This window comes from Monopterus albus, unplaced genomic scaffold (assembly GCF_001952655.1).
Source record: "Monopterus albus unplaced genomic scaffold, M_albus_1.0 scaffold242.1, whole genome shotgun sequence".
NCBI lineage: Eukaryota > Metazoa > Chordata > Actinopteri > Synbranchiformes > Synbranchidae > Monopterus > Monopterus albus.
Genome location: NW_018128122.1, coordinates 109,482 through 124,136, shown reverse-complemented (window position 1 = coordinate 124,136; position 14,655 = coordinate 109,482). Strand labels below are relative to the sequence as shown.

General features: G+C 41.0%; 1 protein-coding gene across 2 annotated transcripts in view; it reads left to right on the top strand.

Moving 5' to 3' along the window:
- Positions 1 to 14,655, top strand: part of LOC109972001 (E3 ubiquitin-protein ligase SMURF2) — a 67,242-nt gene that overhangs the window by 32,957 nt on the left and 19,630 nt on the right. For both annotated transcript variants that reach the window (XM_020620583.1, XM_020620582.1), the window contains exons 4-9: positions 3,301 to 3,434; positions 9,398 to 9,463; positions 9,711 to 9,795; positions 10,125 to 10,208; positions 12,245 to 12,456; positions 14,354 to 14,438. In XM_020620583.1, coding sequence (XP_020476239.1) covers positions 3,301 to 3,434; positions 9,398 to 9,463; positions 9,711 to 9,795; positions 10,125 to 10,208; positions 12,245 to 12,456; positions 14,354 to 14,438 — 666 coding nt within the window. The remainder of the gene's footprint in view (positions 1 to 3,300; positions 3,435 to 9,397; positions 9,464 to 9,710; positions 9,796 to 10,124; positions 10,209 to 12,244; positions 12,457 to 14,353; positions 14,439 to 14,655) is intronic.

Below are 14,655 nucleotides of genomic sequence, written 5' to 3'. Positions count from 1 at the left end.
GAGGGGCAAGGCCGTGCATGGCTTTAAAAACATAAAGCAAGACCTTAAAATCTACTCTCCATTTAACAGGCAGCCAGTGAAGGGATAGCAGAACCGGAGTGATATGGGCATGCCGATGAGTGTTTGTCAGCAGACGGGCAGCCGCGTTCTGAACAAGCTGGAGCCTGGAGAGTGATGACTGGGATAACCCGGAGTACAGGGCATTACAATAGTCAAGCCGTGAAGTCACAAACTCATGAATGGCTTTCTCTAAGTCACTATGAGAGAGAAATGGCTTTACCTTTGTGAGCAGTCTTAGCTGGCAGAAGCTGGATTTAACCACTGACTTGATCTGTTTATCAAAGTTGAAATTGACGTCAAAAATTACCCCCAGATTTTTTACCGCATTAGAGAGCGGGGGGGCATATGTGCCAAGATCAACTGCACTTCCATCCAACTGGGGGGTGATAACAATAAATTCAGATATGCCTTCATTTAAGTAAAGGAAATTCTGACTAAGCCAAGTTTTGACATGCTGGTGGTGGGGTCAATGTAAAAGTAATGTAACCGCAAGCATTGAGGGGAGTGAAGAAGAATGCTTTGGCATCAACTCAGCTTCATAAATCAGATCAAGGTACTTCTTACTGAAGAGGCGGACAGAGCTGTAGAATCTCCACACTGATTTATATTTGTCTTTACAGATGTTAACAACTGGAGGCTGCCCAACATATGAATTCATAATATGAAATATAACTGATCTGGAAAGAAACCATGTTTTTGATTTCCCTGTGTAATGTATGTTTCCTGGGATGAAAAGGTTTGGGAAGTCCTGCAGGTCTGGGTTCAGTATGTCCTGGAAAGCTAATCTGGACTTGACCCAAGCATTTTCCCCTCCACTGCTGTCTGTGGGATTAGGAGTGCTTATCCTTAGTTTTGTTGTTGCAGTAACCACTTGATGAAGTGTGTGTGTGTGGCCTGTTATTACTCATGTTGTGGTGACGTAGATCGGTTTAAACCATTACACTGTAGGGACTCAACATCCTTATGGGGACAAACAGTAAGTCCCCAAAATGTATATCATTATATTTTAGAGTGGTGATTTGGTTTAAAGTTAGCGGGTGGGTTAGAAATAGGTTGGTAGTGGTGATGGTTACAGTTAGGGTAAGTCTCCAGGAAATGAATGTAAGTTGGTGTAATGTCCCCTAAAGTAATGGAAACATAATATGGGTGTGTGTGTGTGTGTGTGTGTGTGTGTGTGTGTGTGTGTGTTTGTGTGTGTGTGTGTTGGAGAGAGATTGAGCATGATACTTTCTAATTGTGTTACTTCTGTACTTGACCATCAGCATTTAGTAGTTAATTATATTCGAGCTTCCAGTTATATTTTCTAAAGTAGATTTAGCAGTAGATTCTTAACTGAAATGAAATAATTTAACACAGTGAATAGAAAAAGTCAACACTCGGTGAATCCTGCACATACTGCTCTCTCTGAACCCTGTAGAGGAACCTGAAATGATAATATTAACTATTAATTGCTTATAAAATTAATACATTTTTATTATTTGTGTTGTAACAGTATTTGGGAAAAGACTACAACATAAGGTGTATATTAATTCAACAGTATATTAATTTTTACTTGGCATTTTTATTGGACATTCTGACATAGTTTTTGTTGTCATCTTGCAGCTGTTGCATTGTCATAACAAATACTGTGTCCAAGAAGACCAAGCCTAGAAGTATTTTGAAAGAATTTAGGATAATACAGTATTTCAGCACAGAGATGCAAATAACGCTGATGAACTGAAGGCAAAGTAGCCAGTAGGTGCTACTGACCATTTTCAGATGGCGACACACTGAGAACTGGTTTGTGCATCTCTGGGCTTGTTTAGACAGCAGTTCTGTTCAGACATTTAGTCCTGTGTGTCCTTTTTGACTGGTCAAAGCAAATGAATTTACTCTACTAACCTAAGTATACAGAGGCCTTGCCATTATGCAAGAAGACAGGGAGTGACAGTCAATTCAGCCTGTAGTCACTCTACTGTCACTATCTTTTATCTGCTTTGCAGTCCAGCTGTTAACCAGTGCTGTCAGCTAACTCTCCTTTCAGCAGTTCAGCCCTCTCCCATATGTATACATGTGCTGTTGATACCAACGTTTTAATAATTACCTCAGTACCTGCAATGTTATGTCAGTGGGAAAGGTTTCCTAACGTCTGCCTTTGGCTTTGTAATTGTTGAGTAAGGAAAATAGCATTTTGTTCCACCTGTCTGTTGTAAACAGACACCCATTGTCTAGTCAGCTGTTTCAGTTCTCTTTTTTTATTAAATGATACTTTGCACAAGACAACTTTGCATCACATTGACCTGTTAATCTCAGAACCACCGTGTGAAAGCAAGAGCATTAAAGTTACAACATGAAATATTTCACAGAGATGGTCTGAAATGCACAGTACACAAAACGCAGGCAAATAAACTGAAACAGAATGCACCAAAAAATACAATGCCCGGGACATTGTTTGGTCTAACAATTATTTTTGTAAGATTTAGGTTGTAAATATTCGCTTCTTAAAAGCAAATGAGCTTTTAATTGGAAAATAAAATTGCAGCTGTCATGTTAAAAACAGTCATGACATAGTGTTTCAATACAACATAAGAATGAGATCATAATCAGCAAAGCCTGGACACATCAGTAGCTGCTAAGAGAAACTGTGAAAGTGAGCAGATGCTAACTTCTGCCACTCCATCCTGTATAGATTTTCAGACACTACCTAGAAACAAAATCACTGGACACTTAAAGAGATCCACAATACACATGCAGACGTAGCTGCTGGGCTGTAATTATGTGTGATTGTGCATGTGTATCAGTGATTGTGCATTTGAATGTTGAATGTGTCTACTTTGAGATCTTTCTGGGTCTCAGACAGTGGTGTAGCACATCAAAGGGACTTCCTCTGTTCGTCAACCACAACTAGACAGGTCTCAGCTGGACCAGGTTACCTCGAAATTGGCTAATTTGACTTATTACACAGACTTAAAGTCTACACCGCAAACATGGTGTGTGTTCTCATTCTGTCATGGAGAAGTAGTTGATGCAAAATTGAAGTGTTTTTGTCTGTGTTTTGATTGGTGTATTAATGTTTTGGAAGGTTTAGTGAGTACAGGGGTGTTTTAGCTTATGAGTTCATTTACTTTCCAAGTTTCATATCCTGTCACTTGATAAAAGCCTACTCTGTTCTTTGAGATGTACAAAATGACACGATTTCTCTGTGTCATCACTCTTTTCTGGTTTAGTGACCTTTTTTCACTTCCTCTTTTCCCCTTTCAGATACATTGGCAAGGCAGACTCCATCACTATTAGTGTATGGAACCACAAGAAGATCCACAAAAAGCAGGGCGCAGGTTTCCTGGGCTGTGTCCGCCTCCTGTCCAATGCCATCAACAGACTTAAAGACACTGGCTGTAAGTATCTGTTTGTGTTTGTGTGTACACAAGCGCATACTCTGTGTTTTTGGACTCTCACTGAAAACAGGTCTCTGGTGTCTGAACTTTACACGCTCACCTTAGCCTTTACACAAAGATGCTAGTGAAGGTGATGGGGATACTTGACAAGGAATACAGAATAAGTAAATTAATAACTAAACATCAGCTGGGTGCTCAGTGCGAGACATTTCACCTCTATTAACACATGTATGCACTCATATCCTACACTCGGCACATACAGTATATTCAGAAATACAATTGATTGTACCAGATATAGTCTTCAGCAAGAGACACACACACACCTTATGTCCAGGAACCAGGGTGACTGTCTTTCGTGTGCCTCTGTTTTAACTTGCTGCAGCAGTTTGACAGCTACAGTGCCTTGCGAAAGTATTCGGCCCCCTTGAACTTTGCGACCTTTTGCCACATTTCAGGCTTCAAACATAAAGATATAAAACTGTAATTTTTTGTGAAGAATCAACAACAAGTGGGACACAATCATGAAGTGGAACAAAATTTATTGGATATTGCAAACTTTTTTAACAAATAAAAAACTAAAAAATTGGGCGTGCAAAATTATTCAGCCCCCTTAAGTTAATACTTTGTAGCGCCACCTTTTGCTCCGATTACAGCTGTAAGTCGCTTGGGGTATGTCTCTAACAGTTTTGCACATCAAGAGACTGAAATTTTTGCCCATTCCTCCTTGCAAAACAGCTCAAGCTCAGTGAGGTTGGATGGAGAGCGTTTGTGAACAGCAGTTTTCAGTTCTTTCCACAGATTCTCGATTGGATTCAGGTCTGGACTTTGACTTGGCCATTCTAACACCTGGATATGTGTATTTGTGAACCATTCCATTGTAGATTTTGCTTTATGTTTTGGATCATTGTCTTGTTGGAAGACAAATCTCCATCCCAGTCTCAGGTCTTTTGCAGACTCCATCAGGTTTCCTTCCAGAATGGTCCTGTATTTGGCTCCATCCATCTTCCCATCAATTTTAACCATCTTCCCTGTCCCTGCTGAAGAAAAGCAGGCCCAAACCATGATGCTGCCACCACCATGTTTGACAGTGGGGATGGTGTGTTCAGGGTGATGAGCTGTGTTGCTTTTACGCCAAACATAACATTTTGCATTGTTGCCAAAAAGTTCGATTTTGGTTTCATCTGACCAGAGCACCTTCTTCCACATGTTTGGTGTGTCTCCCAGGTGGCTTGTGGCAAACTTTAAACGACACTTTTTATGGATATCTTTAAGAAATGGCTTTCTTCTTGCCACTCTTCCATAAAGGCCAGATTTGTGCAGTATACGACTGATTGTTGTCCTATGGACAGAGTCTCCCACCTCAGCTGTAGATCTCTGCAGTTCATCCAGAGTGATCATGGGCCTCTTGGCTGCATCTCTGATCAGTCTTCTCCTTGTATGAGCTGAAAGTTTAGAGGGACGGCCAGGTCTTGGTAGATTTGCAGTGGTCTGATACTCCTTCCATTTCAATATTATCGCTTGCACAGTGCTCCTTGGGATGTTTAAAGCTTGGGAAATCTTTTTGTATCCAAATCCGGCTTTAAACTTCTCCACAACAGTATCTCGGACCTGCCTGGTGTGTTCCTTGTTCTTCATGATGCTCTCTGCGCTTTAAACAGACCTCTGAGACTATCACAGTGCAGGTGCATTTATACGGAGACTTGATTACACACAGGTGGATTCTATTTATCATCATTAGTCATTTAGGTCAACATTGGATCATTCAGAGATCCTCACTGAATTTTTTATTTGTTAAAAACGTTTGAAATATCCAATAAATTTCGTTCCACTTCATGATTGTGTCCCACTTGTTGTTGATTCTTCACAAAAAATTACAGTTTTATATCTTTATGTTTGAAGCCTGAAATGTGGCAAAAGGTCGCAAAGTTCAAGGGGGCCGAATACTTTCGCAAGGCACTGTACCTATCCTGCTATCAGACTGTGTCACTCATTTAACAGGGCCACTGCCCCATTCCCAGCTAGCAGTCTGCTGCTGCCGCAATTTATGGCTACAATACACAGGCAACTTCTTTCTCCAACACATTTCAGAAATATTTCTCGCTGTAGACATCTAATGCCTGGTACCAAATCATTCACAAAAATTCATTTTAGAGCATTACAAATTTCTGTCAAGGAAGCAAAACATTGTTTTTTGTTTTGTTTTTTTGGAAGCTTAGTGTTGCTGATGTACTTATTGTAGCCATCTGGCAAAAGATGCAAAATTAAGAAGAATTAGATACTGTTTTGGGATTGTTCTATAATAATCCAAAAAAGTTGATCCCAGGCTAATGTGGGCAACATATGAAGCAACAGCAGCATCTTTTCTCAGACATGCACATACTCTGGATTAGATGGTTTCCCATCTGCATGGCTTCAGACTGCTGCCCCTGTGTTGTCCCCTTTGATTTCCAACTGATTCAGGCTCTTTTTTTTTCCCCCCCTTAGCCCTGTCTGCCTTGCTGGCAGTGTTAGTCAGTTGACAGTGGCATATACACACTGAAGTGCAGTCCAGACTGTCAAATTAACATTCCTTCCACTCATTCTCCTATTTTCCTTCAGTCCATCTTCCTGACCTGTCTTAAACATAGACACTCAGATATGTGCTAAAACCATCACGCAAAGTTGCATTTTCCCCCATTTATTATGTATTTGACCTTTTCCCTTAATTTCATGCATCTGTTCCACACAGCCATTCACCACAACCACTTTAGAAATTGTCTGTCTGAATATAATTGCTATTTGTTTGATGCTTTTTTTTTATCAAACTGCATAGTTGGATACTTCCATGAATGAAGACAGTTGTAGTTTGGCTGGCCCAGATGTAACGGCCTGTTAAACCAACTCCAATCTGTCGAGCTAAATACTTTACATAAGACTTCAGAATAGTTTCCAGCAACCTTTATGTTTTCTCCTAAACAGCATTTTTGGCTCACTCCCCTAATCCACCAAAACCCACAAAAGCATCAGTGTTGCCACAAGAAGAACCTTGACAGCCACGGAGACCTGGTGTCATGCTGAGTGCCAGATGATTTGCCCTTAGATGTACCCACCACTTCCAGAAACAGACACAACATGGCGCAAATTATACAGTATCATAGCCGCAGGAAGTGAACAAGACAACTATGACAAGACAGCCGTGCTCACTTTATCCCTTTGTCCATGTCCTGTGTGCAACAGACATACCGGCATTGACCAGCCTGTGGCTTGACCAAGATGCACACACGCACACGCACACACACGCACACGCACACACACAAACATAAAATAAAGCAGGAACACACAGAAGACTTTACTGGAATTGCCTTGGTTCCTAGAAGTCACATTCATACACATGGCTCACTTTTTTGTTCAGTGCAAACACAAACTCACAAACCTGCTTCACACACACCTACACACACACACATTTGCAAACCAGAAAGGGTTCTGGCATGATTTTCTAGTTTACTAGAAGTCTGTCTGGCTCTGCACTGAGCACCATTTCCTGTAGCATTGCAGACACAGACCTCTAAGTTGTCTGCCCCACTTGTGAACCCACAATGTCGCTAACACACATTCCATAAGTTTTTCAAAATGACTTGACCGACTACACGTTAGTCTGCTTTTAACCTTATAGTGTTGCTGTATTAACTAATTACACAGTATATACTTATTGTCATACTGATACTACAGTTTTGGGGTAGACATACAGGCATATACATGCTGAGACAGATGAGCTAAGCGTGAGCTAAATGAAACAACATGAAACCACACTCGGCTATTGGGAGTCTTCATGCATGTACTGGCATATTTATGTACTTAGTAGCTTGTAACACTATGTTCATAGCTCTGAGGAACTGAATGGTGCGGTGAGGGCTCGTGGTTAAAAGACAGGTTCTGGATTTTTATTTTTGAGGTCTATCTTAAAACTATCTCCCAAGAGATAAGAGAGATATCTGATCTTGTACCTGTATGCTTCTGAATGTGGATTCGTCTACAGCACTATTTTTTGCTGCATTTCTGATTCACTCTGTTTGTAAGCCAGTTCCAGCAACAAAATCTATATACAGCTACTAGAAGATTGGCCCAAAGCATGGTGAGGAACTACTATATGGGAAACAAAAACATGTCTTTAACACACTGTAACTTTGGAGGATACCAACTTCATTTAGCTTAGTGGAACTGCTGAGGTTGCACTTGAACCTTGACAAAAGTTTTAAGGGTAGTTTTTGCACATAAGCAGGGCTTTGCATAGTAGTACAGTCAAATTCCAGGTGATAAACTTCAGGGCCAGTGTGAAGAGAAGCCATATTTATAGTGTCCAAGACCTATTCTTATGTACATATAACCACATCAGTATTGTTTTAAGACAAACTTGAAAAAATCCCAAACCTATCCTGTAAAGGTTTGTAAATGTTCTTTCCCTGATTTCCCATTCTCTTATTTAAGAGAAAGATCCGCTTACTATTGCAGCCGTGTAAGGCTTAGACCATCACTGTTTAGTCTAGACATGAATCCGGAACAGATGCGCGCACACACACGCACACAAAAAGTCTGGAAACAAGCTATTGGATTCTTTGGCTGTGCTTAGCCTTTACATACTAACAGATGCACTGTTGCATACAAGATCATCCAAGCAAGCCATGACAAAGACATGAGAAACCCAGTCTGGATTGGGTTTTAGTATTATCAAATGGAGATCCGGGGGGGGGTCTCTTTATCTTCCTCTCTCTCACTCAGCCTTTTTATTTCTTCTGCATGTTTCCTTTCCTCTCCTACGCTCATACCTGAATATGTTTTAGTTTTTCATATTTAAGTCAGTCATTAGCCCTGCAGAACCCCTGCAAAACACACACTGTGTGCATTTTTAAAAAATTGTTTATACTTTATTAATCACTGTGGGGAAATTTCTTACTGATGGCAGCGCTGTCAATCACTGCCTGGCCACCAGGGGCAACTAGGTTGTCCCATTAACAATTGGTACCCATTGTTAATAGATACCAATTGATATCATCCCTGTACTGGTCAGCTGGACTGGACTGTGGGTTTATGTATGTTTTTGTGTGTGCGAGGGAGAGAGGGAGTGCAGTGTATCTGTGTCTGGATCTTGTTCTGACTCTTCCTGAGTTGTGTTCCTGTGCTGTCTGTGTTTGGCAGTGCTATCCTGTGCTTAGCAGACAGTGAGTTCTTTCTTATCCAGAAACAACAAGCCTGTTAACAAATTTTGGTACCACATGCTATGTCATTTTATTTTTGCATTATTAAATCTTTTCACACAGAGTGAAGCTGCAGAGGTGTTTTTTCTGCATGATAAACTCTTGAATTGTAACACTTTAAAGGCACACTTGCATGCAAACATCATTTATTATGTTAGAGCTAAATTAAGATTAAGGTTCCAAATGTGTTTCTAGCAATGGTTAATTTTTCCTTGTTGGTCTCCTCCTTGAACAAGGTACAGCGGTGTTAAATAGGTGTACTTCTCCTTTCCAGATAATTGAACCATTCAAAACACAGATGTTTACCCCACTAGTATGCAGTAGATGTTAATACACCTAATACACCCCTTGGACCTGTTGGGCCATGTTTAGATCGCCATGAGCACTGTGTATAAACGCACAGCCTCCTCACTCCTTTCAGCAGTACCGCACTGATACAGCAGGGTTTCTGATACAGACGGCTCCAACACACACACACACACACACACACGTACACACAAAAAGAAACGAAACACAGTGGTTGGAAACGGTTTCATCGTCTCATTGGTGTCTGAAGCAATATCCCTCCACCAACACATCCTCTTGCTTTGCTTTTTTAACACGCTTATTTTTATGGTATTGATTCCAGGTACCGCAGTGTAATTTTTTTAGAAGTACCCGAATGTGCGTGTATGGCTGTAAATGGGAACAGATACTGAATCACAGTCTGTCTTGTTTGTTTGTTCCTGGCAGATCAGAGACTGGACCTGAATAAGCTGGGCCCCAATGACAATGATACTGTGAGAGGACAGATCGTAGGTAAGAAACCTGACTGTCTGAGATGCTGAATTAATTAACCACGGGAGGGCACCGTTGCAAGTTGTCGCTTGCTTGTCTTTTAATACAGAATATGAACAGAGAGCTCAGTTATTCCTGGAATCACAGTGCTATCATAGGGACTAAATACAAAATGCTGATTGTACTAAATTATCATCATCATTATTTGAGCTCTTTGCTGAGGAAAGGTTTATTGAGCTTCAGTCTTCCTTGTCTTTGTAAACTCTAGTAAGTCTTCAGTCCAGGGATCGCATTGGGACAGGAGGACCGGTGGTGGACTGCAGTCGCCTGTTTGACAATGACTTGCCCGATGGGTTGGTATTATCACCAGTGACTGGGTGTTTGTTTGTGATGAGAGAGTGTCAACTTCATTTATTTACTCATTCATTTTTTCATACGCAGTCCTTGATGTGTTTAAAAAAAATGACACGTTTAGAAGGTTCAGACTATTTGTGACTCTCCCATGTAACTTATAAAATGAAGGATACGCTGTTGACAGTGATGTTGGTTGGGCATGTTCTTGGAAGTGTTGAAAGTGGATGAAAGTGGACGAAAGTGTTTGTTTACTTGTTTGTTTGTTGACATTGCTTTATAACAAATGTAAAGCATTTTCCCATCTTGGTCTTAATCTGTCACGAAACAGTTGGGAAGAAAGGCGGACGGCTTCAGGAAGGATACAGTACCTAAACCACATCACACGTACCACTCAATGGGAGAGACCTACCAGGTACATCAACACACATCTTGCACACATCTTCAGCTATGAATTCATATAATGTATATTATTATGAAAAGTGAGCAATATTAAAATGCAAGCTTTCCACATTATGTGAGTATTCTACTGTTGCCTTTAGTTCAGGAATCACACTGAGCAAAGGGTTCTCCTCGTCCACTTCATGTTTAAGGAAAAAAAAACGTCCACTCACAGCACAGGATCAGTCTGTCAGTAATGACTGAGTTTCTGTCAGTTTCCTCAACCCCACAATCCACTGCAATACACTCGCACACACATAAATAAACTAGCCAGCCAGTCGGGCAGCTAGGTTTTACTTGGCCCCTGTTCCTGCAGGAACAACTGTCGCCTTCCTTCTTGGCCCATATCAGTGGAGCCTTTAGGGGAGTAAGCAAACAACTACCCCCAGCGCCTCACCCACTCTACTCCTCTACTACACATCCTCAGTGGCCCCCAGGCCAAGCATAGCAGGACAAGGTACGACAGACAGGGAATGGTAAACAAAAGGTTAAGTGGTAGGGCAATGAAGGAGTTGAAGATGGTGGAGTGATGAAGAAAGATTGGTAAGTAGCAGGAAAGGGCTGATAAACAAGAGAATAAGTGAAGAGGAAGAATAACAGCAAGAAGTGGAGAAAGTGGAATATGGTGGACTGATCTATTTTTATTTTTTTTTCCTTTCATTTTCTGCCTTGAAAATGCAACAGTACAAATAACGTGTAGACATTTAGACAAAATGTAACTTTTTTGAGTATGTAAACATATGCAAGTTTCTTTTACTAGCAATTATGTTACAGATTAACCAACCAAAAACAAAAAGGAACTCTGTAAAATTTTGTCTCTACTCCAACTCCAGAATTTGTTTTTTTCTTAGGCTGGATGGCTGTGGATTGTAACTGCTTAATTTCCCTTTTCTCAATATTATTCACTGGTTTTTGTCACTGCTCCTGACTAAGAACAAAAAAATTTGATCATGAGTCGTGATAGGACACATAGGAGGAGTATATGGGGAAAGTGGAGGCGGGAAGTAAAAGACCATAGAGAAAGAGGAAATGGGAGGGAGGAAGAGTGTGTGGAGGCCAGAGGGGGCGGGTTGTGGATTGACAGACAAGCGTCCAAAATGTTAGATAGCCAAGGCGTCAGTAACTTTGGACAGCCAGACAGTGGTCAGACATGGTACACGCACACACGCACTGCAATTGTCAGTAAGCCAGCCTGTCTGTGTTTGTGTATACTTATCAGGTATCTGCTCTAAAGGTCCTGCTGTTAAGCGGCACACAAATGCACTTTAAGATTCCACTGTAGTCTTATGAGTACTTTCTTTGTTTTAATGTAGCCCATAATCCTTCACACCACTTTAACCATAAGCATGAAATACATTTTCCTCTTCAAAAAAATCAAATCAAATCAAATTTTATTTATATAGCGCCAAATCACAACAAAAGTCATCTCAGGACACTTTACAAAGTAAGGTCTAGATCTTACTGTTATCACTATTATTACAGAGGGGAAAAACCCTTAAGGACTGATGAGATGACACAACTGTTTTCTGGTAATTACACCAGCCTTGTATGTACGTATGTCTAAGTACAGTATCATGAAAAGAAATGAACCTTTTGTACCTAAGACTTAACCAATATCACATCCATAACACACAGTAACACATCTCTCCACAGCAAAGTTTCTACAAGTAAGAGGTAAACGTGGTGAAGTCACATACATTTCTCAGAAAGCCAGTCACCGTCTCATTTCACATGGTTTATGCATGTAACTCTTAGGAATGAAAGCAAACCTAAGTTGTTGTTCTTATTTCATTAATCACGTTCACAGTAAAAGAAAGAAAACTTTTTTTTTTTGCCAAAATGCTCTGTGTCCATTATTTACAATTTATTATAAAAGTTTCATCTGTGTAATATATATGTATTTATTTAGAAAAAACTAAAAATAGAACCAAATTTAAATTACATTCAGAAGAGCGCACCGAGACAAGACCATAGCCTGCATACACTAGAACACTGTCTGCTCTCTCCCAGGCCAGCATCAGAGTACTCCAGCCCATCAGGGCGTCCACTGAGCTGCGTAGTGGACGAGAACACACCAGTGGTGACACCCGTTAACGGGGCTGAGGCCAGTGGTCCACCAGGCGAGCAGCGGGTTCAGGAGAGACGGGTTCGATCACAGCGGCATCGTAACTACATGAGTCGTACACACCTGCATACGCCACCTGACCTGCCTGAGGGTTATGGTGAGAGACACAGCAGTAACACACACTCTTACAGATCTACACACTGACCCAGTCTGTTAAATGATTACTTACCTGTTTAGATTTCAGTCTATAAAAGTAGAAAAAGTGATTAAGTCTGTTATTTTTGCATCTGTCCAATTGACTGTGATCACTGAGGATAGGTCAAAGATGCAGTGTCAAAGATGCAGTATCTAAGACCACGCATTACACTGACCTGGTGATGTTGAAGCATTAGCTGTGATCAAATCCCATAGCTGATGCACTGAGAAGTGTGTTTTTAGAACATTTTTGAGTGTGTTGGTGGGCTGACAGTCAGCTGTAGCCACATTGTGTTGTCAATTTACCAGAGTGACTGATCTAAATAAGGCAAGTTGAGGTGTAGTCCCAGGCCTAACCCACAAAAAATATGAGATATGGAGATGAGGGACATGGTGAACTGCTTCATGGGCTGCATCTCCTCTGTAGCCTGGGGCCAGTGATACTTTGAACATTTTTAAGGAAAACAATAAAATTTAATTTCCCCTTGTATCCTTTTTTCTTGTTCTCTTTGTCTGTCTCCCAGCTCTGTTATTGGGCTCACTCCAACTTTCTGTTTTTAACCCCCTTCACATCTCCACTTGCTCCTTCCAACAGCACCACATCATGTCAACTTCACTCAACACATGGTGTATCTCCTCTTTTCTTCTCTCCTCACCGCTCCTCTGCTCTCCTCCTTTTTGCAGACACTTCCAGTGTTGTCATTATTTGGGTTTGCACACTGATATTCCCACAGCAAAGAGAGGGAAGCCAGGGTATTCACAGCACAGTGTTCAGCACAGAATAGGCACTTCATCTTTTTTCTGTCTGTAACTCTTTAACTGGTTTTAATTCAGTCATTCATTAAAACATTCAAACACATTAGGAAAAAAAAGTGCAGAAGCCCCACAAATACATTTCACAACATCTACGTGCTTTTTCAGAAAAATTATTTTCTCCAGTGCTCCCCACAATACTCAGTCTGTAAAATAAATTATTATTTTAAGTGTGTTGCAGTGTGCCATTGACTTAGAATGGCCTTGTTGGAGCTGTGCCCCTTTTGAAAAGTGCTGCTGTGTCCACTGAGGCTGGCCAAGGTTGGACACAGTGAGTCACTGATGCCCAGCAGCTAGAGAGCTTTCTTCCTCAGATGAACCCTCTGAACCAGCGGTTGGGTGTGGTGAAGAGCGTGAGAGAGAGAGAGGAGAGAATGTGTGAGGGGAGAAAAAGAGGGAGAGGTGTTTAGGAAATTAGTTGTGCCAATAGGAATCTGAGGTGGGGGGTACTGATGGATTAGCGGGTGAATATATGCACACATGAACACAACACCCATGCATCACACACACACACTCTGCATTCATCTATGGAAGCAAAGATTCAACAAGCTAGCAACAAATGAGTGCCATTCTCCTCAGATTCATGTCGGTGTCCTCAGTTCCCTTATTTGTTTACTGTATATTATATTGGGGGGGGTTTAGTGTTGGTGTTTTTCTTTCCACTTCTTTTGGTTTTGGAGATTAATAGGAGTGGGTGACCATCAGAGCATACACTAACTTTTAAGGAAAAAACAAGGCAACTAAGACGCATTGAAAAACTGTCATGGAGGTCTTTGATAAATGTCCCCACGTTTTATTTTTCCCATCCTCCCGGAGCCTAATGGAGACTGGATAGGAACTAATTGATGACGTTGGCGCACACCTTAAAAAGTTCTTAAGTTAGCAGTGTCCCAGCAGTTTGTTTTTCACATCAGTTATAAATAGACTTTCCCTTGTCCAAAGTATACAAACACTTGTACCCAGTCTCAGCAACACTTCCAACCTTGTTTCATTACTGTTTTTGTCTTTTAACACATTAATTCAACTTACTTTCTCTTTTTTCTTAGAGCAAAGAACAACTCAGCAGGGCCAGGTCTACTTCCTCCATACACAGACGGGAGTCAGTACCTGGCATGACCCCCGAGTACCCAGGTAACTCCTCTGTGCATTAACCCCATTTTTGTTGTTACTCAGATTTTTTTTCTTGTAAAGCACTTTAAAAGTCTCTTTAGAAAAATGCTATTAGGTGCTATTAATATTAGCACAATTCTCTAAATTATCAGCACATTAACTTCAACAGGTGATAAATGTTGCTCAACTTGGGCCTTTCTGTGTGGAGTTTGCATGTTCTCCCTGTGCCTGCGCTGGT